The sequence below is a fragment of the Macrotis lagotis genome, chromosome 1, assembly GCF_037893015.1.
Source record: "Macrotis lagotis isolate mMagLag1 chromosome 1, bilby.v1.9.chrom.fasta, whole genome shotgun sequence".
Taxonomy (NCBI): domain Eukaryota; kingdom Metazoa; phylum Chordata; class Mammalia; order Peramelemorphia; family Peramelidae; genus Macrotis; species Macrotis lagotis.
In genome coordinates this window covers 286,606,800-286,633,398 of record NC_133658.1, presented here as the reverse complement: position 1 = coordinate 286,633,398, position 26,599 = coordinate 286,606,800, and the positions used below count along the sequence as shown (strand labels likewise).

Here is a 26,599-nt window from a genome sequence, read left to right as displayed (position 1 = left end):
TTTATTCCATATATTATACTCTGTTAGGCAATATGTCCTCAGAATGATTCTTCTTATGCAGGTGATCCCCAACAGGATAGCAACTCTCCCAGACTAAGCAGGAGGTTTAGGGCTGGGTGGGGTCCTGATGATCTGGGGAGAGACCCACTTCAAAGCCAATTGGGCTTACTCCCAAGAGGCCCAGACTTGGGGCAGTGTGCTAAGCCATGTGGCTGCCCCCCTTCCCAGAACAATATCCCATCCTCTGGGACTCTCCCCGAATTGCCCCTCCAGGAATGGTCTGCCCTGGCCAAGGTCTCCTGGAGAAAGCAGCTTGGTGTAACCGTGGTATCCAGACAAGCCAGTTACTTTGTCCTCTTCAATGGGAGGGACGGAGAGTCCAGGAAACAGACTGTTCTCTGGGCTGCCTCCCGAGCTTTCTTACTTGAAACAGACTCGTGGAAATACCAAGTTAAGACTCTGAGCATTAGGAAAGCCGCAGGAAGGAAGGTCATTATTGTCAGGAAACGGGTTTTGGATCTGGGATGAAGGTTTAACCCTTTACAGACAGACAGCTTTTTGCTGGGGGTCTGTGGGTGTGACTGACTTACTCTACAATTCCCTCTGACTCAGAATTAGATTTCTTTTGATTATCTGATAATAATTAACTCCACCATTCTCTCACTTCTTGAATTGCATCAGGAGCTTTGGAAGCAAAACTCCTACTCTCTAGCGGGCCATTCCAGTTCCTGAAATAAACTTTTAGAGGACACGTTTTGGAAGACAAACTGTACCCAGGTCATAATTCTGCTTTCTTTTCCTCCAACTTCTGGTCTTCAGGAAGTAGTGCAATGTAGGAAAGCCCACAGGGCTTGTTGTCCAGAGATCTGAGTTTGAATCCTAGCTTTGTCACCTTCCCAGCTTAGCTATGTGATAATTGGCCAAGTCATCTCTCCTAGAGTCTGTCTCTGTTTACAAGAAAGCAGTTGAGCTAGATTACTATTAAGGACTCTTTCCAATTTTAGTAATCTGTGATTCTGCCCAGTCTCAGTATAAGTTTCTCTAAAAGACAGTAATAAGGAGGACAGAAAGCCTCAGTTTTCCTCAAGTTAAGAAATGTGAACTGATTTTTTGGGTACTTTAAAACTCTCAAGAAAGCAGGAAAATTTAAGCTTTCTGCTGAATCTACTAATTCAAAGACAGGTTTTCTCCTCTCACCTGGGGTTAAATGGGTTGTCTGTAGATATCTAAACAATCACTGATTACCTATGATGAGTTTTTGGTGTCAAACAGAGGGTGGGGACTGGGTCAGACCGAACCTACCCACTGTCTATGTGTGTGCCTCTGGGTCAGAGCCTTGCTGGGAAATTTTTGAAAGTTCTCTGAAAAAAGGACTATATAAGGATACTGCTCTCTCATCTCTTGGAATAGCCTAGCTCAGGGATGGGCCCCTGTTAGGTGCCCAATCAGAACTTGCTGATTGACAAAGCATTTCTTTTCAGTACAGACAATGGAACTTAATCCTTCCCAGACCAGAGGGGAAAAAAGGCTTTAGGCACTCTGTACAAAGAGCCAGGGAGTAGAGTCACCAGCAATCCAAAAATGATTTCTTTTTGTTTTTGACTGGGATCAGTATCATGGGTGTCATAGAAAAGAAGATGCCAGAACTGGAAGGGACTTTGGAGAATGATTTACCAACCCTTTTGTTACAGATAGGGAAACTGAAACTCAGAGAATATATGACTGGAAAGGACCCTAGCTAGAGTTCATTGCTTTCAACCCTGGCACTTTATAGATGAGGAAACTTAGATCAAATGAGTTTAAATGAGATTAGCTCAAGTTCTTATAGGCAATACCAGAGTCAGGATTCCATCTCAGTCCTCTGAATCTGAATCTAGTCCTTTAATCTACTCCCTAGCCCTACATTTTACAATTGGAGAAATGGAGGTTTAGTTTGTGAAAGAACTGGCCCATGGCTGTGTGATAAATGTGTGAACTGGATCCAGAACTGAGATTAATTGAAGTGGGGGAAACCATAGAATCCATCTGTGCCCCTCTTTCTTTTGGTCAATGAATTAAACACTTGGGGCCTGTTTCATTGGCTGTAGCAATGGCTAATCACCATGTAGCGATTCAAACCATCCATCAAGACAACCCAAATAGCAGCACCAAATGGGCCTCAAGCCAGTTATTTTCAATAGTCTAGACATGTCCTTTGTTGTTTATTTTAGGCTGATATTAAAACAGGAGTGCATTTCCTGAGCATGCACTAACTTGGGTTAGACTTTTGCCACGGACACAAAGTTTGACTCACCCACGTGGCAAAAGTCCTGAACTTAGAGATATTTTTAGAAGCTGGGTGGGAGAGTGGGAGGGATGTTGGGGGGGGGTGGGGAAGGGAGTTTGAGTCTCCTGAGTCATAGAAGGTTAGTGCGGGAAAGGACTTTAGAATATAGAACTTTAAAGGTAGATAGGGAGTCTTAGAGATCACTGAATCTATTATTTAGACCTTTCATTTTATAGATGGGGAATTTGAGGATTAGGGGTCAGCATGCAAATTTATATGTAGAGTTCAGGATGGAGCCAAGTTGAGTCCTCTGAAAGCCAGTGGTCTGACTTCCTCATGGTATAGCTGGTTGGTCCTAGAATTGTCTCCCAATTGTCATGGATAGTCCATCGAAAGAATAATTCAGCCCAGGGATATTCATTTAATTCTAGCAAAAGCTTTCTTCCTGGCTAACTATCTGTGCATGCTTTGCTGTTCTAGCTCTTGCTGATGAAGCTGGCTACTATTTCTTTAATGGAAACTACAAAGTAGACAGTCCAAAGAACTTCAACATCGCTGGCACCATTGTCAAGTATCGACGGCCCATGGATGTATATGAAACTGGCATTGAGTACATTGTAGCCCAAGGCCCCACCAACCAGGGTCTGAATGTCATGGTATGCTTATCAATAGAAAATGGGGAACTTATTGTGTATGAAGTATACAACCAGAGGGAAATGTTGAATATTAGAAAAGTTTTATAGTCCCAAATGAATCAGGAAACAGGATATAATAATGTGAACACCAGTGATATCCCAGAAATAAGAAGTGATAAGGACTCGTGATGATATCATATAAACAGGAAGTGATAATATTGGTGTAAGAGATATCACCATGCTTTATTTTGATCAAGGTTGGAAAGATGAGCTGGTAGGATGAATGAATTTGAGTATATGGTACTGTTGACTGAAGTGGAATCTAATTGTTTCCCTCCTGCTTCTGTCCCTGATTGTGGGTTGTGTGCCCAAATTATTACTTTTGAAATTTGTTAGGCTAGAGAGTCTGTTTTGAGTCTGTTGAACTCACACCCTACCCCTAACCTTACACCAGGAAGAAAGCAGCTGCCAAATGACCTTAGAATCCTCCCAAGGATTCATGATCTCCCTTCATCAAACATTCAGGGCCTTAGGGATCTGAACCGGGGAGCATGAGGAAACTAAGAACATTCTGTCAAATCTATCAAATCCCTTGCAAGGATGTTTTATAACCTTCAATACAGGAGAGATGTACAAATTCCCCTTGAACTCCTAATTTCTAGGCACTATGACAAAAAAATGCATTCTCAGGGTGGGACAGTTGAAAGAGCCTGAATCTGGAATCAGAGGACCTGAATTCAAATTCTGCTTCTGACACTTACATCCTGTGTGACCCTGTGCAAGTCTGTTAGTCTTTCTGGACCTCAGTTTTCTTATCTGTAAAATATTAGTCTAGATGATCTTTAATTAAAGTTCTTTCCAGCTCTAAAACATTGAAACTACATGCTCAGGATAGGTTTTTGTTATTAATCTCACATTCTGTTCATTGATTTATCATACACCCATCATGGCTTGACAATTATAAAACATCAGAATTCCTATGAATTAATTGAATGCTAAAGTTGATTGGAAGAAAATTTGGTCTTTGATGATCCAGAGTACACTTATGCTTCTCACAGGATATTGTTATGAATAGTGGTTCTAAACTGTATGGGTACTGTATTAGTTTTATTTTTAATATCCTGTTAGCTAAAATAGGTTACTGTAAATTCCAAATGGCATTTTGACAGAGCAAGATTCAAATAGTTTTCTGCTTCAAATCAATTTAAATATTCTGGGTATACTTTTGATAAATAAAGACTGAAAGGGCATAGGTGATTGATACACTCAGGTCATCCCAAAATTTAGAATGGGTAGTGCCTATATTCTCTCTCATCTAACCCTCAATCAGATTAATTGATTGGGTTTCCCTTGTCTCCTTTCCCTTGATTGCTACCTGATTAAAAAATACTTACAGTGAGTTGTGTGACCTTGGGTAAATCAATTTCCTCTCTTTGGATCCTATCTATAATGAATAAAGATAATCTCTTTTAGCTTTGATGTCTTATCTTCTATAGTCTCTTCCAACTTTGAAAGATAATATTGTAATATTCTATGTTCTAAAGTTCTTTCCAACTCTGACTTGCTGTCCAACTCTAACATTGTGTGTTCTAAGGTCTCTTTTAGCTCTGACATTCTATGATTTCTGATCTAAGAGGGAGGGGTTACATGGCCCACAGGAGAATAATTTATTTCTCCTCCAGGTGTGGAATCAAAATGGCAAGAGTCCTTCAATTACCTTTGAATACACTCTTCTCAGAAAGACCCACCCCCAGAGCATCCAGCCTGTCTACTATACCTTTTCCGAAACTGCTTCAGAGAGTGCGGAGAGCCGTGAATTTGATGGCGAGGGGCTGGTGGGCTTTGTCCAGCACAACAGCAGCTACTATGGGAAATCATCAAAGGAGAGGCTAGACCTAGACAACCAGCTGTTTGGCCAACAGGGCCCCTCTGAGGATCTCACCTTGAGCAAGGGCCAGGAGACCAATGAGGTGTATGAGAGGGCAGGAGCCATGGACTGCGAGGCTCCACTGAGGGGCAAGGCCTTCCGAGGTAATGGGCTAGCAAGGGAAGGGGTGTCTTCCCCACTGGGGATGATGCCAGCCCATAGAGCAATGCCCAGTGACTTTAATCATTGCTGCTCTCTCTTCTTAGTGAAAGGCTTGACAGGAAGGTTTCTCCCATGTGACCCTTTGACACAGGTCTACTTGTCATTTGGATTGATAGCCAGAGTCACACAGGGAAACTGGATGCACTCTGTCTTTTGGGGATGTCTGGGCTTCTGTCAGAAGTCTCCTACCTTCCCTCAGTTATGTTCTTAGGTGCCTGAAAATATTCTTCCAGCCTCTTTAGCACAAAATTCTTGCACATAGCTTTGATCAGGGGTAGCTGTATAGAATGTTGGCTGAATATTCTGCACTGACTAACCTATGTACTGGAAGCCCCTGCCATGTGAAATAATCTTGACTTTGTGCAGTAGTACAAATAATAGGGACATTTGTTCTCCAGGGTCCAAGATTTAGCCAGGCCCTTCCCACAGATGGAGAGTCAGTCCTCAGCAAAAAATGGGAAGGGGAACCCCCTATTTTTTGCTCTTTTCTCTACTTTAAGTCCCTTGCAGCCCCACCCAGAAGACCAGTTCTCTAACATTTCAACCCCTAACATCCTTCCCCCTTTTCCCCAGGACATTTGACCTAAGCCAATCCTCCAAGAAGGCAATGCCTAAACTAAAAAAATATATAATAACACTGAACCTTATTTTTATATACATTATGTCATTGAAATTTGCAACAAGCCTATGCAATAGATACTACATGTATTATCCCCACAAAAGAGAAAACTGAGATACAGAGAGCTAAGAAAGCAGTTTACAATGGTTATGACCTGGTAAACATCAAGTGGATTCTGAACCTCAGTCTCCCTGACCTTTTCTCCACAAAGTTGTACTGCCCTCTCAATCTACAATGATCAGGTTTCAGTGATGGTAGAAAAAGATTTTTAGGTTCAGAAACTTTTTAGATTTTACTCAGATCCCTCACTTCTTTGCATGTCTAATGCTGGCATAAAGATCCCTTTGGCTGCAGTCATTGCCCCCTTATAAGCAGATTATTTGAGCCGAAAATGACCTTAGAAATTTCCTATTCAGTGCCCTTATTTCAAAGATGAGGAGAATAAAGACCAGAGAGGGGGAATTGTTTTGCTTAAGATCACACAACTAGACAGAGCTGGGTTTCTTGACTTTCTAATTAAGTATTCTTTTCATTTTGTCTCCCACTCTTTTTGTTTTAAATATTAGATTCAAATACTACCCAAGTGGTTCATACAGGAGAAAAGGAGGATCAAGACACCGATGCTCACTTTGCCTCTCAGGAGTTCCTCTCAGAGAACGCCATCTCGGACCAGCTTTTGGGCAAGAGCTCTGACTCAAAGGAATTTGTTCTGAATGTAACAGTGAACAGTATTTTTGCTCAGGGTGACCCACACCATCCAGGGGGCTCCCCCATGGACAGCCTTTATTTGGACTATGAAGAGAATGAGGGGGCTTACATGCTCAATGGTACCTTCTTGGAGCTGACCAGTGATAGAATGGCCAATACATCCTCAGAGACACCATTCCCCAATGCCAGTGCAACCCTCCCTAGTTCACCGGGAAACAGAACACACAAAGCAAGGTAGGAGAGTTTTTCCTACAGCCTTATACATATACCTTTCGACACCTAAGGGGGAACAAGCAGGGGGAACAAGCAGTATGGGCTTTTTCTTTACACTGACTGAGATTCTTAACTAGGTGCAAATTTGGCATGGAAATGTCAGTTGTTCATCAGGAGGGCTAGTTGGGGGAGAAAGGACTGTTCATACTTATTCAAAGGACATTGAGCAGAGCACTATAAAAGGATCTCTTTTTTTCTAGTTTCTAGCATTATCTCAAGAATCTAAAAATTAACATGATCTTTCTTATTATAATAATGAGTTAGGTAAATTAGGGCAGAATATTAATGAGCATCAGGTCCCAGGTTAGGTTTGAAATTTATAGGATTGAGGGTGGCTAGGTGGTTCAGTGGATAGAGCACTGGCCCTGGAGTCAGAAGTCCATGAGTTCAAATCTAGCCTCAGACACTTAATAATTACCTAGCTGTTTGGCCTTGGGCAAGCCACTTAACCCCATTGCTTTGCAAAAACCTAAAAAAAAAAAAAAAGAAAGAAATTTATAGGACTGAGGTACAGATTCCTTGATTTGCAGATGGGGAAATTAAAGCCTAGAAAGTTAAGGGACTTGCTCAAGGTCATGCAGGTAGTGAATAGAAAAGCCAGAATTTGAATCCAAAACCTTTGGCTCCAAATCTATCTTTCTTTGCACTGTACCATTAATCTCTGATTAGGGATATCTAAGTAAGGAAGCAGACTTGTTGTTTTGTGACTTCTAACTCTGGTTTTCCTGGACAAAGCGTACGAAGCAGATTGTCCAGGTCTTGTTCCAGTGTGTCACCAAACTCATATTGCACAAAATCACAGATTTTCTCAGGACAACAGAATTCTCAGAGCTTTCTAGAGGCAGCTACATGATGTGGTGGAAGAATGCTAGATCAGGTGGCAAGAAGAATGCATTTAAATCCAATCTCAGATATTAACTGTGTGAATTTGGGCAAGTCACTTAATCTTTGTTTGCCTCAGTTTCCTCAACTATAAAATAGAAATAAAAGCATCCATCTTGCAAGATTGTTGTGAGAATCAAAATAGAGGTCTGTAAAGCTATAGCACAACATTAATGCTATATAATTGTTATTATAATGACTACTATTGACTAGAAGAGAGGATCTTAGATTAGCTTATGCTTGAAGGAATATTTTCTATAACATCTCTGACCAGAGGACATTAAGGCTCTATTTGAAAGCACTCCAAAGCTTTACTCCTAAGGTTGCCCGATCCACTTTTACATATTTCTAATTGTTGTAAGAAAGTTTCTTTTATTGAACCAAAATCTGTATCTCTGCATCTTTTCATCAAATTTTTTTCCCCAGGGGAACAGATGTCTATAGCTGAGCAGCATTAATCTTATGGTCCATCAGAACTATATCAAAAGACTGTAAGTCCAGGAGAAGGTTTGGTCAAAGGAAGGAACAGGCAGCACTAGCTAGATTGTATTTGGTGACCCTCCCAGGACTCTTCCTAGTTGATTTAAGACTATTCCAATTTTATACAGTGAGATAGTACAGTGGATAGAATGTAGGACTTGGAGTCTAGAAGACTTGAGTTTGAATCAGACCTCACATTTTAGCTATGTGATCCTGGGCAAGTCATTTTACCACCATCTGCCTCAGTTTCTTCAGCTGCAAAATGGGATAATAATAACCTCTATCTCTCAGGGTAATTGTAAGTTTCAGATGACATGATATGTATAAAGCGCTTCACAAACTTTCAAGTACTATATAAATTCTAGTTACAATTAATTCCTATGTTTGGATCTTGGAATCTAGACAGGTTGAAATTAGTATACCTTGATGACCTAGGCATGAAGATGGTTCAACTGAGGGGACTATGAACAAGAATTCAAATGGGGCCCAAGTCATCAACAAACATTTATAAATTGCTTATTATATGTTAAGTATTGTATACAAAAAAAGGGTAAAGAACAGACCTTATCCTCAAGGATCTCATGGTCTAAAGCAGGCGTGTTCAACCCATGGCCCATGGGCTTCATGTGGCCCTCAAAGCCCATTCATGTGGCATTATTACATTTTATTATTATTTTCATTGTTACATTGTAGTCATAAATAAATATTAAATTCTATATGTGGCCCTTGACAAGTTTTTGTTGGACACTGTAACCCAGAAGAACTAAAAGGATACCCATGATCTAAAGAATGAAATAACATAAAAACAGTGATGTCCAACAGGATATATGAAGGGTAAATTGAAGACAGTCTAATCAGGAAAGCACTAACTTGTAGAAGGCTTATACAATCTGAGCAAGAGAGTGTAAATGAGTGAGCACAAATTAATTCCTATTAATGGAGAGAACTCAAATTCAACAAATGCAACTATCATTGAGTTTCTGCCCATTGTTTATCTTGGCTGTAAAATGATAGGGTTCCTGTCCTGGAGTTGATTTTCTACTAGGGGATCTAAGGCATGTCTTCAATAACTATGCTATAAAGTAAAGTGTGGTGAGTGCTTAAGAGAGGAAGGAATTCTTGTGGGAGTACAGGGGGTGGGGGGAGAGGGGAGGAGGTTATGTCTGGGGAGGACATCAGGAGGAAGTGATCCTTCAGCTAGGCCTTGAGTGAACATGTCAATGTGATTGTTAGCAAAACATCTTTGTCTGGGTCAACCGATTATTGACTAGGAACACACCCTGGACTTAATGTTTCTTGGAACCAGGTTCAGCATGAGCAAAGATGACTAGGCTAGTAGTTGAAGTATATTGTAGGTTTTGAGTGACAATTTATCAAAATTATATCAGTTTTGGCAAAGGATTTTGGTGCTTTTATTTTACATTTTTGGACAAGTGCAAGGAGTTGTGAACTCTACTGATGAAGGTGGGTTACATTTGGGAAAATGCTAGAGAACAGAATCACATGTGTTTATGAGTACCAGGTGTTGGTGAGACAAAGACAGACAAAGACAAAACATTTCTGTACTCAAGGGGCTTACTTTCTATTGAGGAGATAGAGCAGGCATACAAATTAGTAAGCCCAAAGTATATGCAAAGTAATTCCAAGAGGGAAAGAGTACTAGCAATTAGGGGCAAACAGAAAAGGTTTACTGTAGGAGGTAGAATTTAATTGTTGAAGGATTTGAAGGATTCTAAGAGGTAATACATCCCAGACATGGCTGGCCATCTGTGCAAAGGCATAATGATGAAAAACTGCTGTATAATGGGAAGGGCTAGCACACCAGCTTGACTAGAGTCAACCAATAAGTATTTATTAGGCACTTACTGGGTGCCAGGCAGAGGCTGCTGGATTGCTCAGTGGATAGAACACCAGGCCTGGAGTCAGGAAAAGCTGAGTTTAGGCAGACCACAGATACTTATTAGCTGTGTGATCCTGAGCAATTAATCTAATTTTGCCTTAATCCACTGAAGGAGGAAATGACAAATCACTTCAGTTTCTTTGTCAAAAAACAAAGCAAAACATGGACAGCACAATCCATAAAAGTGACTAAGAGTCAGCCATGTGTCAGACACAGTACTAAATAGTGGGAATCCAAAGACAAAGGTTTGACAATATCTGCCCTCATGGAGCTTACATTGTAACAGGGAGACAAAATGCCATCATATGAGTGTATATAGAATATATAAATATATATATATGTATATATACATATATACATATATATATATACATACATATACATATACGGAAGTCAGTACAAGGTAATTCGGACACTTACGCTGTTTGAACCTGAGCAAGTCACTTAACACTGGTTGCCTCCGTTTCCTAATCTGTAAAATGAGCTGGAGAAGGAAATGGCAAACCACTCTAGCATCTTTGCATGATTAAAAATCCCAAAAGGGACCTTGAAGAGTTAGATTTGACTGAATGACTAAACAGCATAACAAAAGCTGAGGGATCAGGAAAGCTTTGATAAAAAAGAAAGTCAAACTTGAACTGGGAATTGAATAGGACCAGTCAATCAAAGAAACCTAAGTGAGAAGGAAATGAACTTCAAGGCATGGGGAACAATCAAGGATGGAAGATGGTTATCTGTTTGTGTGTGTGTGTGTGTGTGTGTGTGTGTGTAAAATGGCAGTACTTCAGGATGGCTGAACTATAGAGAATACAGAAGAACAGAAAAGTAGGAAGGGGTCAGAATGCCAAATAAGAGTTTATATTTGGTTCTAGAAGTAAAAGGGAGGAACCAGAGATAAAACTGAATGATTAAGTATAATGATAAAATAATAAGAACTGGATTTTGGGGGGTTATACTGAAGATGGATTAGAGTGGGGAGACATTGTGATACAGAGGGGGGCAGGATGATATAAAAGGAAAAAAATGTTGGATTTACAGCCAAAGGACCCATACTTACATCATGTTCCTTATTCTTACTACCTGTGTGACCTTGGTAAAATCACTTAATCTTCCTTGAGGGTAAAAAAAGAGCTTGGAGTTGATGGACTCTGAGTTTCCTCTGTCTAGATCTAAAAAGGCTTAATGAAATAGGTTATTACAATAACTCAACTCAAGAGAGAGATGTTGAGGGCCTAATGAAGGCGAGGCCCATGGGAGAGATGTTGGGGAGTTAGAAATAGCAAGATTTGACAACTGATTAAATCTGCAAATGTATGAAAGTGAAAAACAAAGATGGCACCATGGTTGTCAACTTGGGTGACTGAAAGGAAAATGAAAGAAATCTGGAAAGGTAGGTAGTTGGGAGACAGATTGAGAGGATTTTAAATGGCAGGCATTTTTAACAGGTGCTCAGTGTTTCAAGTTGCAGCTTTGGGTGTCCAGGGTTTTTTACCTGGAAGAGTACAAGGATTACAAGTCATTTTGCTCCCTGCCCCATTACACATTTAAGGAGATTAGTTATGTCAGGGTCTCTGACTCTGAAATATTCTCCCAGAGGGGAGACTAAGAACATTGCAGATCACAATGCAAACAGATTGACCTTTCTCTAGGCAATAAACTTCAAAACAAAGTTACTGATGTTGGGTTTGGTCCCCCCCACCCCGCCCCCCATTCAGTTCTATTTCAGGACTGACATAAAACCCAAGGGGAGGTGGGGAAGGAGAGACCCCAAGTTTCTTTCTGGGCAATTTTGCTTTTAACTACAATGTGTTGTGCTGTCCTTCTTTGTAGTGATTCACTTCACCTTATGATGTTACTTACAGAGAGCTCCTTGTTCTACACAGAAACTGCCTTTATTTTAGGCTGTTTATGTGTAGGTGTACAGTGGGAATGGTGATGGTGATTTTTATCGTGACCCCTGAATTGAACTTCAATTGAAAATTGAACCATTTATCAGTGGGAAGAGAGATGTGAAAGGACTAACAGGATTTGGTGGGTTTTTGCTCATTTTAGTTTTTTTGAGAATGGGAACACCAGAGGTGGGTTATGAGGACATTCAATAAACATTGAGTATTTCCTATGGGTTAAACCTTTAGCTACTCAAGAAATTCCTTCCCTCTCCTAAATTTGCAGAGTTGAGCTAAATAGAACAATCCAGTCTCTTTTTTAGAGGCATAGTTTTATTTGTATAAGGATACTTGGTAGTCTTACAGGTCCTTCAAGAGGTTAATAAAGTAATAAAATAGATCACAAAATTTGGACTTAAAAGGTCATTGATAGGTTGGGGAACATCCAAAAAAAGGATAGTGAATCTTTCAATACAAATATTTATTAAGCAACTGTGATATACCAGGTACTATGCTAAGTGTTTCACAATAGTAAGGTAGGTGCTTTTGTTATCATTGCCATTTTATTATTGAGAAAACTGAGCAGAAAGAGGTCAAATGACTTGCCCAGAGTCATACTGATACCAAGTGGATTTGAATTTGTCTTCCTGACTTAAAGGTCTGGCACTAAACACCACCCTCCTTAGCAACCCCAAGGTTATGGTGATGATAAGTTGATGATGAAGGAGGATATTAAAATATGAAAAAGAGAATGGGTGGGTGGGGTGGTGGAGGACAGAAAGAGTGTTTTTGAAAGGCTGCAGATTCAGGTTTGATATAGGGAAAAACTTTCTGATAATGAGAGCAGTTCCAAACTTGGATAAATGATACCAAGAAGCAGTGCTTTGGCCCTCACTAGAAGGCTTCCCACAAAGGCTGAATTCCTAATTGTTGGAAACACTGAAGATAGATTCTAATTCAGGCATGGACTATAAGTTCACTGAGGTCCTGTCTGCTTCTGATATTGTGATTCTGGTGTTGTCTTTGACTGTCCAGATTTGAATGTCCATCACAAATAAACCAGACTGAAATATCCAGTCATAAGGATAGTGAGAGCTCAATAAGCAAACTTCTGAATGAGAGCAGGATGGAAATGGGGCTGGTGTAGGCCTAGAAAAGTTTTAGAAAACTTGATCTTATTAAGATATATCCATCTCAAGAAAATATTCTTGGGAGAGTATTTGGGGACTTTCTGAGTTCATGTAAAAGAAGAAACCTGTGGCCTTCCCCAAATTGTCCCTTAATAGTTTGGGGAGAATATTTGTTTTCATCTGCAGGCAGTACAGGGAGGAATAGCCTCTGTTTCCAAAGTGTGACTTGAATGACACGTGGCTGGTTGTTGGCCATCTCTGGGTCTCCCCTGTCTTCTGGAACCATTCACAGAACCAAAGCTCTGGGAAAGTCACTTGTTTCCTCACTCTTCAACTTCCCAGGACCTCAGGGAAACCCAAGCCTAGAAGGCTGAAGGATCTTTGGTTGTGTGGTCATCAAGTTTTTTGTGTGGGTGATTAAGAAGATTCTGCTTTGACACTAGACATCCAAAGTAACAGACAATTCCAATATGAGAATTCCTGCCAAAGGGAAAAGATTGTTCTTATGCTACTTCTCTACTCCAACAAAGAATTTCAAGATTGAAATACCTTGACTGGCTCCTGCTCTACTACCCAGTCATCTCAGACTAAGAAACATGGAGAGAAAACTCTCTGTTTCCCTGCTCCTATCTCTCTGTTTCTGTCTTTCTCTCTCTCTTGTCTCTATTTCTCTTTCTCTGTCTTTTTCTGTGTCTCTAACTCTTTCCCTACATGATAGAAGTTCTATAATAGCTTACTGCTGTTTGTACTCAGATGACAAAGTAGAATAATAGTTATGTCTGCTCTTCCATGTGGTCCAGAGCCTAAATGTTTCCAGATGACAAGGCATTTCAGTTATTTATAAGCCAGTGCAGGACAAAAGGGGACCAAATATCTCAGTTCAGTTAAAGACCACCCTCCAAGCTTTAAGGTACTTGGGAAAGGGTGTGAACAAAGGATGGCTTCTGGGTCCCAAGGCAGGTCCTAGGGAATTCTGGAGAGGGTTGGTTTTCTAATAGTCAAAATGCTAGAGATTTTTATCTTACTTAAATTGAGATGCTAACACATCATTCTAGAGTAGCAGAGGTGTAACTATTTAGTGGCAAGAAACTGAGCCTGAAATCCCCTTCCAGAAAAACAGCCAGGCATATTGGAAAGATTGCTAGTCTGGAAATGAGTGACCTGCATTTCAGGATGATTTTGCTGGGTGACCTTGGCCAAGTCCCCTCCCCTCTCTGAACCTCAGTTTCCTTGGTTAAGAGAGGGTTGTATTTTAAGTCTCTTTGAGTCCTGAGAATGAGATGATTCCATAAAACAGATTTAGATTTCAGTCTGGGTTGTGCATTTCAATTCTGAGTGATGAATGAATGAATGAATAAGTGAATGAATGAAAAGCATTTATCAAAAGCTTATTATATGACAGGCACTGTGTTTAGCTCTGGGAATAAGAGACATGAAAGAGATATGAAAAAGAGATTGTCTCTGTCCTCAGGTAGTTTACATATGGGAGAATGAATGGTGGTCAGGGAAGGCTGTTTTGTTCTGTGTAGTCATGGGAAGCATCTGAGCAAAACTGATCTTAGTCTCCCTCTGAACCCATGGCTTCCTGTGACCCCACTTTCTAAGGAGTTCTGCTTCCTAATGGGGTCCTCTAAGGCTCATGGCTGGGGCTGCTTAGTATGCCACCCAGAAAGAGTCTCTGATTTGTATGTGTGCATAGTGGTGGGGCAGAGAAGAGGTTGGTTGTTCTGGGGAAGTCTCAGAGAAAGGCAACATCTTACATTGTTTTTGCTGGTGGTGCCAGATTTAGAGCTATTCCCCTGGGCAAAGGAACCATCAGGCGATGAGGCGGGCACAGAGGCAAAGATGTTTGGGAGAGATAAAGCCCCTGGTGCAGTGAGCTGAAAAATGAGTAGGCTAAAATAGCCACGTATCCCTTCAGCTCTAAACACAGGAAATTATGTCTGCCCAGTTGAAAGGTAAAGTCAGAGCCGGGGTTTGGAGGTTGAAAAAGAACATGAAAAGAAATGCTATTTCCATTCTTCTATGTAACTGCTACAAACAGTTAAGGGAGGGGCCACTGGAATCAAATGTTCAAACAAATGATGTCCCTTTTTTAAAAACTTGGAAATTAAAAACAAAAACAATCACAAAAAACCCCCACAAAAATCCCCCTGAAAAACAGACTTTTGGGGGGGGTTGATGCTTTGACATGGGCATTTCAGAGCTTCTCCCATCTAGAAAAAAGTGTGAGCTGCCTATTTCAATGGGTAAGAAATAGCTAAACAATGGACCTGAGCACTCTTTGTGACATGAGATTTTAAAATGTCACAATTTAACAGTCTTGGTAAATTCTGAGCCTGGCAAGATACAATTACAATCAAGGTGCAGTACTGTCTGTTTCAGCCTTGGGCTACTCTGGCATGAGTAGTGGGTCCTCACCAGCTCATTTTCCTGATTCTTCTTTCCAAATTTGTGTCTTTGAGTATTTTCAAGAAGGAAATTTATTGGCATTGTTATGCAAATAGATGAGATGTTTTTTTCCCAAAGATGCAGAGTGTGCTGTGGTGAAAATGCTGTGTAGGCAGTTACTCCTGAAAAATACCTTTTGTTTCTGAAAAATCAAGAGCAGTTTTTGAATAGCACTTTTTTTTTGCCCCCCTCCTCCCCCAAATCAAGTATTAGTCACTGTACTGGGTTGAATGCAGTCACACAAAACCACCAGGAAAATGTAACTAGACAAAGATGGCAGCATTTCCTTACTCTGGAGGGGTGTGGCTCATTTAATTTCTCCTAGATTGAGGGAAAATGGAATGCTATTAAAAAACAGAACTCTAGAGACTATAGGCAGTCATGTGTTTTTCAAGTAAAGCAGTTTGGTACAAAGGACAGAGTGCTGATTTGCAGTCAGAGGACCAACTTGAGTTTAAATATCACCTTTGTCAACTTACCACCTGGGTGACACGGGTAAGTGAAGTCCTTCTCTGGGATTCCTTATTTGTAAAATGAGGGGGTTGGTTATACCAACTCTTTCTCTTTCTCTTCCACTGTCTTCTCTTCCAGACTTTCCTTCTTCCTGCTCTCCTCTTTTATTCTCTTCTCTCATTTGTTCTCCTCATGGGCTTCCCTTTGTTCTGTCCCCTTCTCTCTCATTTTCTTTTTCTTTCTTTCCCTTACTACCTTACTCTTTCTTTCTCTTTTCTGTCTTTTTCTTTCTTTCTCTTTCTTTCTTCTATTTTCTTCCTCTTTTCCTTCTATTTAATACTCTTGTTTTCCCTCCATTTCTCTTCTTTTATTTTTCCCTCTTTTCCCCACCTCCTGACTAAAATTCAAAACTTGGGTTGCCTCTAGTAAAAAGAGAACAACTATGAATAAATCCATTAACTAGAGTCTTATTTGTAGGGATAATTAAGGTCCCATGTTATCAAAAGGGCAGTACTCCTCTGGGAATTGGAAGATGAGTAATATTCACATTTGCTTGTGAAATGTGTACAGGAGTTCCTCATTTAAACTCACAGATGGCTTTAGTTGACAATAGCTGTTGAAATATGATACTGGTTAGTAACACTTACTATTCTGTTGTACTTTAGTTCACAAAGAACTTTCAACACAGCAAACCTATGGGGTAAATCCTACCTTTCCCACACTGGTCACGTGACCAGCAAGGAAAATTAGAACTTGAATTCATGTCTTCTGAATCCAAGTTCAATGCTTTTTGCATTATACTAAACTGGTCATTGAATCTGCTAATAACCTGGGTCCTATTAAACTGACATGAACCCAAGCCAACTTTTAGCTAATGTCTCATGGCTCCAAGGCAAAGAGAATATAGGATGAGAATATGGTTCAAGTCTTAAAATGGGTTTCGAGACCCAACTTAATCTGGTTCAGATCAATCAGATAGGATTCTCACCATACTTCCCCTTGTCTGTGCAGAATTTGGAGTAATTCAGTCAAGAACTCTCTCTGAGGTCTCATTTATACTTCCTCTGCTTTCCCAGAACATCCTAGATTATTTGGGAGTGAAGCCCAAAAGTTAGGGTGGCTTGCTATTATTGGTAGAAGGCACAAATTTAGTTTCTAAATTGAACTTTTAGGTTGTGTTTGTACTTCTGATCTAGATTAAGAATATTAAATTTAACCTTACTAGAATGCAGTGAAAAGAGAGAGCAGTGAATCTGGTCCTAATTCTACCTTTAGTGATCTGACTTTGAACCAAGGCACTTCCTTTCTCTGGACCTCAGTTTCCCCATCTGTAAAATGAAGGGGGGTGGATTAGAATCTGGTCCTTTAACTTTATTTCAGGTCTGAGATTTTATGTTTTAATATTCTCTGTTTTGAGGTTCCTTCTTGCTGGAACATTTTGTGTTCTAAGGTCCCTTTCAGTTCCATCACTTCCATATAATTATAATACCTCTATACTTTTTCTTTTAAAAAAATTACAAAAAGCCAGTTTGTGTATGTAGACCCAGACCTGAGCTGAAATGTGAACAGGGGGAGTAAAGAGGAGACTTGGCAGTGCAGAAGACTAGGGCTGCGGTACTCACAGCTGACTTTTATGAGACTTTGCTGGCCAAGTGGCTGGTGTCCACCATTCAATTAAACATCTCCAGCTGAGGAGGGGGAAGCAGCAAGAACTCAGATGTTTTCAGTATAGGGATGCCTTTTCTGCAGCCCCAAAGTCCTATAGCTTACCACTCCAGTTTAGCAAAAGAGGAAAAGATCTGAGAATCAGAGTTTGAGAAGCTCACATTCCCAAAGCTCATACTTTTTGTAGGGAGCACTGAGCTGAGCAAAGTGTCCATGAGGGCACTGAGCTCTGGACTCTTCACATCTCCTCTGAAAGGAGATTTATAACTTTAATACCTGGGATATTTAGATTGAGATTTTGAATTGGGAAACAAAACTACAGTAAAAAACAGACATGCAGACTTCTTTTCAGTTCTAAAATGTTTCTCCTTGTGGGTGCTTTTATCCCATTATCTCTATTTCTAGAGAGTGGAAGCTCTAACTCTAACCAGGCTGGGGATTCTACTGGGGGAATCAGGACAGGTATGTTATTAAAAAACAAAACAAAACAAAATAAAACAAAACCACACACTAAAAAAAATCCCCAATAAGCCCAAACTAATCCCTTTCTATGTCACATTGCCAAAATCCAAGCCCAGATCAGCTGGAGGGCTCTGTGGGATGGGCTGGAGCTTTCCTCGTGAATTTCTGTGGTTGGTTTTGTTTCTAGGACGAGGCCCAAGTCCAGGAAGCAAGGTGTGAGTCCTGCTGACATGTACAGGTGGAAGCTCTCTTCCCACGAGCCTTGTAGCTCCACCTGCACAACAGGTAGTTGTCATGCATGAGTTTTGATTTGCAGCCACCAATGAGCCCACATCCCAATGCATGAGTCATCATCATTCCCTCACTATCACCTTCACCATCACATCTCCATTATCATCATCATCAACATCAGTCAAACACTCCTAGTACCACAGAATGTCAGATTGGAAAGGGGTCTGAGGATGGGTAGAATATCAGAGCTGGAGGAAGCCCTAGAATCTAGACTGTTAGACTGGAACAGGATCTTAAAGAAATGAGGATAGAGGACAATGATGGTCAGAGCAGGAAAGAGACCTTAGAGATAAGAAATTATATTGCTCATCAGATCCTATACACTAGAGGAATCAAATTCGTGGCCCCTAGGTCAGATTAAAAATGGAATTGTGAAATGCTTCCCCAAATATATGAAAATACAACACTCAGTTTTATGTGAGTTTGACACCACTGTGTACACAATTAAGATCACAAAATTACCCTCTAGAAGCTCACAAACCAGTTATGATCAACTTGTAATTATCTATGCTGATGAAGAATTGAAAAGAAAAAGTCACAGAGATTTAATTTTGCCACACATTTGACCCCTAACATATTTTCCTTCCTAATTTTACTTTGATTGAAAAATGTGGTATTTAAGTGATTGTTCTTTTTCTAGACTGAACATAAGCTGATGTGAGGTAGAGGTTGGAAGGGAAGGGAGTTGTCTCAGAAACTCCTGGGAGTGAATGATCAGAAAAAAAGACTACCCTGGAATTAAATATTTGTCTTAGAAAAATAACATGTGAACAATTGAGAATTTAAAACATAGAGAGATGTGAAAGAAACATGCTGAATACAAGATATTGAGAAAAATATTTGATTAAAATTGCTTTGGGGGAGCAGTAGATTTTAGTGTTAGATGATCTTTTGCTTATTTGGAAATTATTTGGATTTTGTGGGGAAGAGAAATTTCAGTTAGAGATGAGAGAGTCAACGTGAGTACTAGTTTCTGTTAAGACTACGTCTAAAGCTTAACAATTCCTAGCATCAAGATTAAGGTACTTGCTTTGAGTCATTTTTCCAGTGATGGGTATGGGTAAAATGAACCAAGTAGACTCTGGATCCTAGACCCCATTGAAAGCAAGGACAGATTTTGTAGAATGCATGCCTGGTGTTGTGCCTTCTATGACCACAAAAAAGTTAGTTAGCACACATGGAATTAACCTATAAGCTTTCCCCTGAATAGCACTGTGTATTGATTACTGAGCAAGCTAGCCACCTACTAGTCAATACCAAAGAGAGATTATCATAAAATATGACTATCAGGGCTATCTTAAACCCCTTAAAAATGAACCAACTTCTCCAATTTGGCTCTATGCCAAATCTCTGATAGAGTGACTTGATCTTTCCATATTAAATAAAAATTAACTTTCATCAACCACATAGACAGAATTAAGTGGCTAGCTGAGAAAACCTAACTTAATATGTGACCTTGGTTGGGGACATTATTTCCTTCCTTGGGTCTCAGTTTCTTCCTCCATAAAGTGAGGGAGTTGGACTAGACTCCAAGGTCCCTTCCAGCTCTAAGGTTCCAGGACTCTATTTGGCAATAAAGATAGAAGTGCTTTCTGAGACCAGATTTAAAGGAGGTTGGCTTTGTGATGGAAAGATGGAAAGTGGAAAGAATTCCTTTGCTCAGAGTCAGAAGACTGCAGAGTTCCAGCTCTGTCATCAATTTGAAGAGAGATGCTATACAAGTTACTTCATATATCTGGGCTTTGATTGTCCTCATCTGTCAAGTGGAAAGAGTACCAGCTAATTCTCTCCCAAAAAGTAGTTGTGAGGGTGGGGTGAAACAGTAGGTGGGAGAGGATTCTGGGTGCATCATCTCACACAGGCTAGGGCGATCTATCAGAATCGTAATATTTGGGGACTGGGGTCAATTCATTATAGAATCCTAGACAAGCAGATGGCTCCCTGCTTCCCTGGGCTTCTGATTGTGCCAAGAGAGCCAGGATACACAAAGCAGCAGGAAACAGAAGCATTAAGTGATGGAGGCCTAGCAATCTTGGCATCCTACTCATTTTAGGAAGGAAAGCTATTGCTTCAGGGAGAGTATAATAATAGACCTGTGTGTGGTAATGATAATATACACTTGTGCCTAGAGCAATACATAAAGACTTCTAGCCCTATTAACTTTAATCTTCTGCCCTATATCTCCCTCAGATCTTATGTCCTAGAATGTTTAGTGATGTAAATATTTTAAACCTCATCTCTTCTTCCTCCTTAAGTCTTTGAATGAATCCATAGATGATAAGTATCTGATTATTTGAATACTGATAGATACTCCAAAGTATATTTTTGGTCCTGAATGATCTGGTTGGGTTGACACTGAGTCAGCAATGATGTTGCAATCTCCATCTATTTAGAATGTTGTTGTAAGGGAGTACAAGAATGTTTTATTTGTGGTACAATGGAAAGACTCTGGAGTCAGAAGACACGGGTTCCAATTTCACCTCTGACAATAGCTACCTGTATGACCTAAAACAAGTCACTTGTATGTCTCGGATCTTCAGTATCTTCATCTATAAAATGAAGAGATTGGACTAGATGGCCCTTGAGTTTCCTTTCAACTCTGCTTCTGTGAGACAAAGGAAATGATCTGGTTCCTCACTGGTAATGAATTAGCTCCTAGAAATGTCCTCATGGCTGACACCACTCCCTAGAATGTCAGAGAGGATGACTGTTAAAGGTCTAGTGGACTTTCAGAATCTGTAGTGACTTAGACATAACAGTCCCTCAGGGCAGTGGGACATTGAAATCAGATTGCTTAGGAAAACTCTCATCCCCAAGGCTAAAGATTATACAATCTAACTTTGACAGAATAGTATATGTTATCTGACTATGCTTTCTTTTTTTTTTTTTTTTTTGGTGGGAGGTGGTGGTATAGAGCAGGAGAGGAAAAAAGCCCATGACTTCTTTCTTAAGGTAGTTTGGTATGTTTAGCTTGAAGTTTAAGGAAATGGCAGCAGGGAGGTGATGCTGTGAAGGTGGTATTGTTTTGTTTTCCTAATGTATGTTGCAGTAGTTTATTTGGGTTGGCAATATTGTTGAAGAGAATACTCATATTGATAAGATCACAGATGGTGAGATTAGGGAGAATCAAGTTGAGTGTCTTTGGTGGGGAAATCGAAGTCCTCACAAGAACCAGCCTCAAGCATTGAATCAGCAGTTAGCCTTGGAAATCATATTATCCCCTACATTTTACAAGTAAAAAATCTGAGATGTGGATAAAATAGTTTGTCCAAAGTCATGTTGGAACCAGTAAGAGCTGGTGTTCTGACTCCAGAATCTAAGATTCTTTTTATTTTATCACAAGATCATAGCTGGTTTTAGTCCCTTTGCTTATAATAAATCCTGAATTCTTTAGTGGCTTTAATTCCTAGCCATCTTTAAAAGTTGACTCAACTCAAAGTTGATTTTCTCCAGGGAGACCTCCATGAGATCTCCAGCTACTAATGATCTTTTCCTCACATTGAAATTAATTTTCATCTTTCAAATGCACTTATGGTATATAGTTATAGTACATTATGACTATTTGTATTGTATCTACTTATACCCCATTCCTCTTCTCCACTTTCTTTGAGAGAATTGAACTAGATTGATTTGAAATTCTCATCCAGCTCTGATATTCTATAGTTTATGTTTTTATTTTTCTCATTTAATATTCCTTCTAGGATTAATATTTTATATTCTAAGGTCCTTGCCAGTTTGACATTCTATGTCATTTGTTCTTATATTCCATGTTCAAAGTCCCTTCCAGCTTTGACAATTTCATTTTCAGTATCCCATCAAGTTATATGTTTGGTGTCCCTTTCAGCACTGATATTTTATGTACTAACATTTGGGCTCTGATGCTCTATTTATGTTCTAACATTTTATGTTTAAGATCTCATCCTGTTCTGACATTCCATGTTCTAATGCCCCATTCAACTCTGAAATTTTATATTCTTTAGTTCCTTCCAGTCCTGACATTCCATGTTCAGGATCCCTTCTAGTAGTGATAATCTGTATTTTAATATTCCATAATTAAGGTCTTATCCAGCTCTGATATTCCATGTTCTAAGTCCCTCTCAGCTTTAACAATCCCTCCTAATGCCAATGTTCCATGTACTGATATTCTATGTCCCAACATTCCATGTTCTTTCAACACTGAGTCTATTATGAGAAGGTAGCCTTGAAAAATCAGTCTTACAACTGTTTCCCTCTATAATACCAATTGGTATTCCAAAAATATCCCTCCTTTCTCTTCAATATTCATATTTTAAAAAATTTATTTATTTAAGGCAGTGGGGTTAAGTGACTTGCCCAAGGTTACACAGCTAGGTAATTATTAGGTGTCTGAGTCTGGATTTGAATTCAGGTACTCCTGACTCCAGGACCAGTGCTGTATCCACTCTGCCACCTAGCTGCCCCTCTTCAATATTCATATTAACTTGACTGCACATGATTCTCTCTCTTTTAGGGGGTCAATTCATTTCAGTCAATTCCCCTTGAGTCCAACAAAGTACTAGGTGGTGTTGGGAATTAGGGACAAGAGAAATAAATGATCCCAGATTCCTAGGATTGGACAAATTAGTAGGGAAGATGAGGCTGGAAATCAGGCCATGGATGTGCTGTAGGCAAGCTAGGAAGGAATTAAATATTTCCTAATATTTCACAGTGTTCCAGGTCAGAACATTATAGCTTAAAGGGACCTAAGAGACCATCTCAATTTGACTTTGTTTTTACAAAAGAGAGAAACTGAAACCTAGAGAGAGAGAGGGGCCTAGGGTCTTTGGCAGTGAGTCAATGGCAGGGCCAGAATGAAAAGCCAGTTTTTGGACTAAGAGCATGATGTTCTTTCCATTAGACAAAGCTCCTGCCCTACTTCTTTCTCCTTTCTTACCTTTCATCCAGTGTTAATTCTAACTCCTCTCATTGCTGATATTCAGAGAAATCAGTGTCATTTTCAAAATCAAAAATATTTTCTTATTGGTGCTTATCAGTGCTTTTCCTAAGAGTAATAAATATTTACAGCTTGGGAAGATTTTTCCTGTCCAAAGAGACTCAGGAAACATGAGTCTGGCCTTGTAGCTGTAAATTCAACCATTTCATGTTTAGATATGAATGAATTTTATTATGTTCACATGAAATTTTTGAAAATATAAATATACTTTATAATTTTAAGTTATAAAATTGTCCTAACTTTAAGGCAGGACAACTCTGGACATCTTGCCTGAGAGTTTGGAATTGGTAGCCAGTGAAGGAATTGCCTTAAAAATCTTACTTTTCTCCATCCAAATATACCTTTTCAACCTCACATTTCTCAGAAACATTCATTCTTCCCTCCCCAATCACCTCCCTCTCACCCCCCCCCCCAACCCATCCTAGTCTCCTTGCTTAAGTCTCGCTGTCCTTTCTCAGGAGAAATGTGGGAAGAGGGCATAACAATAACCCACTTTTCATTTTGTCCCATGCTTGGCTGGCAGTTCAGTTCTCTCCAGGGTCTTACTCTTCTTCATAGGGATTCTAGAGGAGCATTGAAGGATAGAGGGAAGGCGAAGTTCAATGGTATTTTATACCTTCAGCTTCTCAGGAATGCAATCTTGGCTGGTGGGAGTTGAATGATAACTGAATCTTGTGTTTTTTTGACCCATAAAAGTCCCTGAGTATTAGCATTTTCATTATGCAGACAGGAAAGTTGAGACCCATTCTGCATAATTGTTGAGAAGCAGCATTGATTGGGGAAAAGACAGCTGGATAGGGAGTTAGGAGGTAGGACCTGGGTTCCGATTCTGACTCAACCATTAACTTGCTGTGTGGCTTTGTGCATTCAGTTACTGCTCTTCTCTGGCCTCACTTTATCTGCAAATTGGGGGAGTTGCAATTGAAGGTGTCAAAGGTTCCACATAGCTCTGACATTCTGTGGTTTGGATGAATCCTGATTTATAAAGCAGAAAAAGGGACCAAATAGACTCCTACTCCTCTGGGTCCTGTAACCTCTCTGGAATCAGATAATTTATTCCATCACCCTGGGTTCTGACTCTGCCTATCACCCTGAGCAGTTTCCCTTTGGTCTCAGAAAGGGGCTATAGGAGAGTCAGGGAAAAAGAAGTCAGAAATTCTTCCAGGAGCCAGGCAAAAGAGAGCTGACACTGTGCTTATACCTCCCAGTAGTTCTCTGTAGGTTTCCATGGATGGGTAGGGAAGGTCCTCCCCCAGGGGACAAGCCAGCAGGTGCCTAAGAACTGAAGAGATGGGATAATTTGTCCTGTTTGTCTCTTCCCAGGGAGTGGAGGTTGGCCTGAGGTCCTGGAGTCCATGACCTGATCATTCCTTAAGGATGATTTTTGTCTATTTTCAGGAAGAGTATTAATACCTTGCATTGGGGTATTAGGCCATTGTCCCATGGCAAGAAGCAATTGGAACCAAGCAAGACAGAGATAGCGAAGGGTTCTCCTATGTACTTCCAACCCCAGCAACTCTCTGATAGAGCTGACTTTTTTCTAACTCAGATAGGCCTAGAGGGAAATGGAAAGAGGATAGATTATCATGATCCCTCCTCTGCAGAGTCTTTAAATCTCAGCTTTGGATCTTTTTTGACTTGGTGATAGAGGTCCAATTTCACTTGGAAGTAGACTTATTGGGTTTAGAGTACTGATGGAAAGGGTGATGGAAAAGGGAGCAGGGGAGTAGGAAGCAGTCTACTATGGTAGAAAGGATTTAGAATCAAATGACCTGGGTTCAAATCTTTGCTCTACTTTGTGAGATTGAACAAACTACTTAACCTTTCTGGGTCTTACCTTCCTCATCTATAAAGTGAGGGAGCTGGGTTAGGTGATATCTAAGGCCCTTTCCAGCTCCAAGTCTAGGAGTCTCTGCATGTCTCAATGTTACCTTAGATAACCTTAGCAAACTGGTTGGTCAACATTGCTTAATGCAACAAACCAGAAAAATGGTTCTAGAGGTTGCCTAAATTTTGAGCCACATGCTGGCTTGGCAGATTTGTGATGACTAGCTCCTCCAGGCTCCTGATCCATATTTCAGGTCATATCAGGAAAGAACAGGTTTTTCAAAGTCCCAATGCACTTATTTTCCTCTGCCTTGAAACTAGGGGTCATGTCAACGCATGCCATGTGTGTCCGTTATGATGGGATTGAGGTTGATGACAGCTACTGTGATGCCCTGACCCGTCCGGAGCCTGTTCACGAGTTCTGTGCTGGGAGGGAATGCCAGCCAAGGTAATGTCTCCGGCCTCCTCTCCATGGTCTCCTCTGCAGCCAGAACTCTTGGGCTTCAGCAGAAGGAAGGAGGAGATGTAGTCGGATGAACTTCTGTGGGCCACTGCTTAGAGATGTGAGGAACCCTGGGAAGGACAGAGTAGGGCCTCTGCCTCCTCACTGTTATGGGGAATGAGGCTAGGGGAACCAATGCGACTTCCTGAGTGGACCTGCTGATGTATTTTCTTGGGATTGTAGGTAGTGGTGGTGTTGGTATGTATGTATGTGTGTAGTGCTTTCTAATTCCACGTCACATGTGAATTCCAGGGATTTGGGAACAAGGATGGGCTTCTTTCTCCTTTTTACTTGCCTTGAATTCTTTTTAAATGAGTTGTTGGAAATTATCCCTAAGCATCTAATCCAGCTCTATTTGTCCTATATTATCTATCCAGTTCTAACTGTATGAAAAATTCTTGGTCAGTTCTCTTCCTTCCAGTGATGATGAGATGAGGTTCTTAGTCCTTATATAGCCAAGCTTGGTGTATTGTTGTGTGTGTGTGTGTGTGTGTGTGTGTGTGTGTGTGTGTGTGTGTGTGTGTGTTTGTAAATTGAGCATTACTGTCTGTACAGCCAAATTCACCTTCTTCAATTCCTTCTTCCCCACCTCTTCCAGGCCTTCTATTTACCCAAAGTAGAACCCTTTCTCCTCCCAAAAGCAAATTGTGCCTCAATTAACTACTTCTCCCCAAAGACTAATCAGAGAAGAATGTGCCTATACAGTCAGAGAAATGCCAGAGGGAACTAGGCCACCCCCATTTGCAAAAGGGAAAAGAGTAAGCTAGGCAGAGAGCTCCCGGAGGACTGCCAGGCATTTTCAAGCTCCATATGTAGGCTCTTAACAGCCTCTTGTTTCTTCTGGAATATGTGGTCAGGACCAAAGGACAGGCACTTGGGACAGCGGTGGCAGGGAGGTCATGGAGGACAGGGCATCTCAATTTCTGAGGGTAGAATAAGGACATTCCCAAAGCAGGGTTGGGGAGTGCTAACCTTCTCTGCTTTTTCAGGGACTGGACCAGCAGTTGACTGAGCTGGATGCCCTGTCCTGAGGCCTGGCTGGCCTTAGAACTCCATTCTTTTTTTTTTTTTTAGGTTTTTTTTTGCAAGGCAAACGGGATTAAGTGGC

The 26,599-nt window shown here is 40.5% G+C and overlaps 1 protein-coding gene across 5 annotated transcripts in view; it reads left to right on the top strand.

Moving 5' to 3' along the window:
* ADAMTSL2 (ADAMTS like 2) overlaps positions 1 to 26,599 on the top strand; it is a 49,302-nt gene that overhangs the window by 12,743 nt on the left and 9,960 nt on the right. For 4 of the 5 annotated variants that reach the window (XM_074210770.1, XM_074210769.1, XM_074210768.1 and 1 more), the window contains 5 exons: positions 2,747 to 2,922; positions 4,584 to 4,932; positions 6,176 to 6,551; positions 18,087 to 18,184; positions 25,311 to 25,437. In XM_074210770.1, coding sequence (XP_074066871.1) covers positions 2,747 to 2,922; positions 4,584 to 4,932; positions 6,176 to 6,551; positions 18,087 to 18,184; positions 25,311 to 25,437 — 1,126 coding nt within the window. The remainder of the gene's footprint in view (positions 1 to 2,746; positions 2,923 to 4,583; positions 4,933 to 6,175; positions 6,552 to 18,086; positions 18,185 to 25,310; positions 25,438 to 26,599) is intronic. The other variant, XM_074210772.1, reaches the window with a different exon arrangement.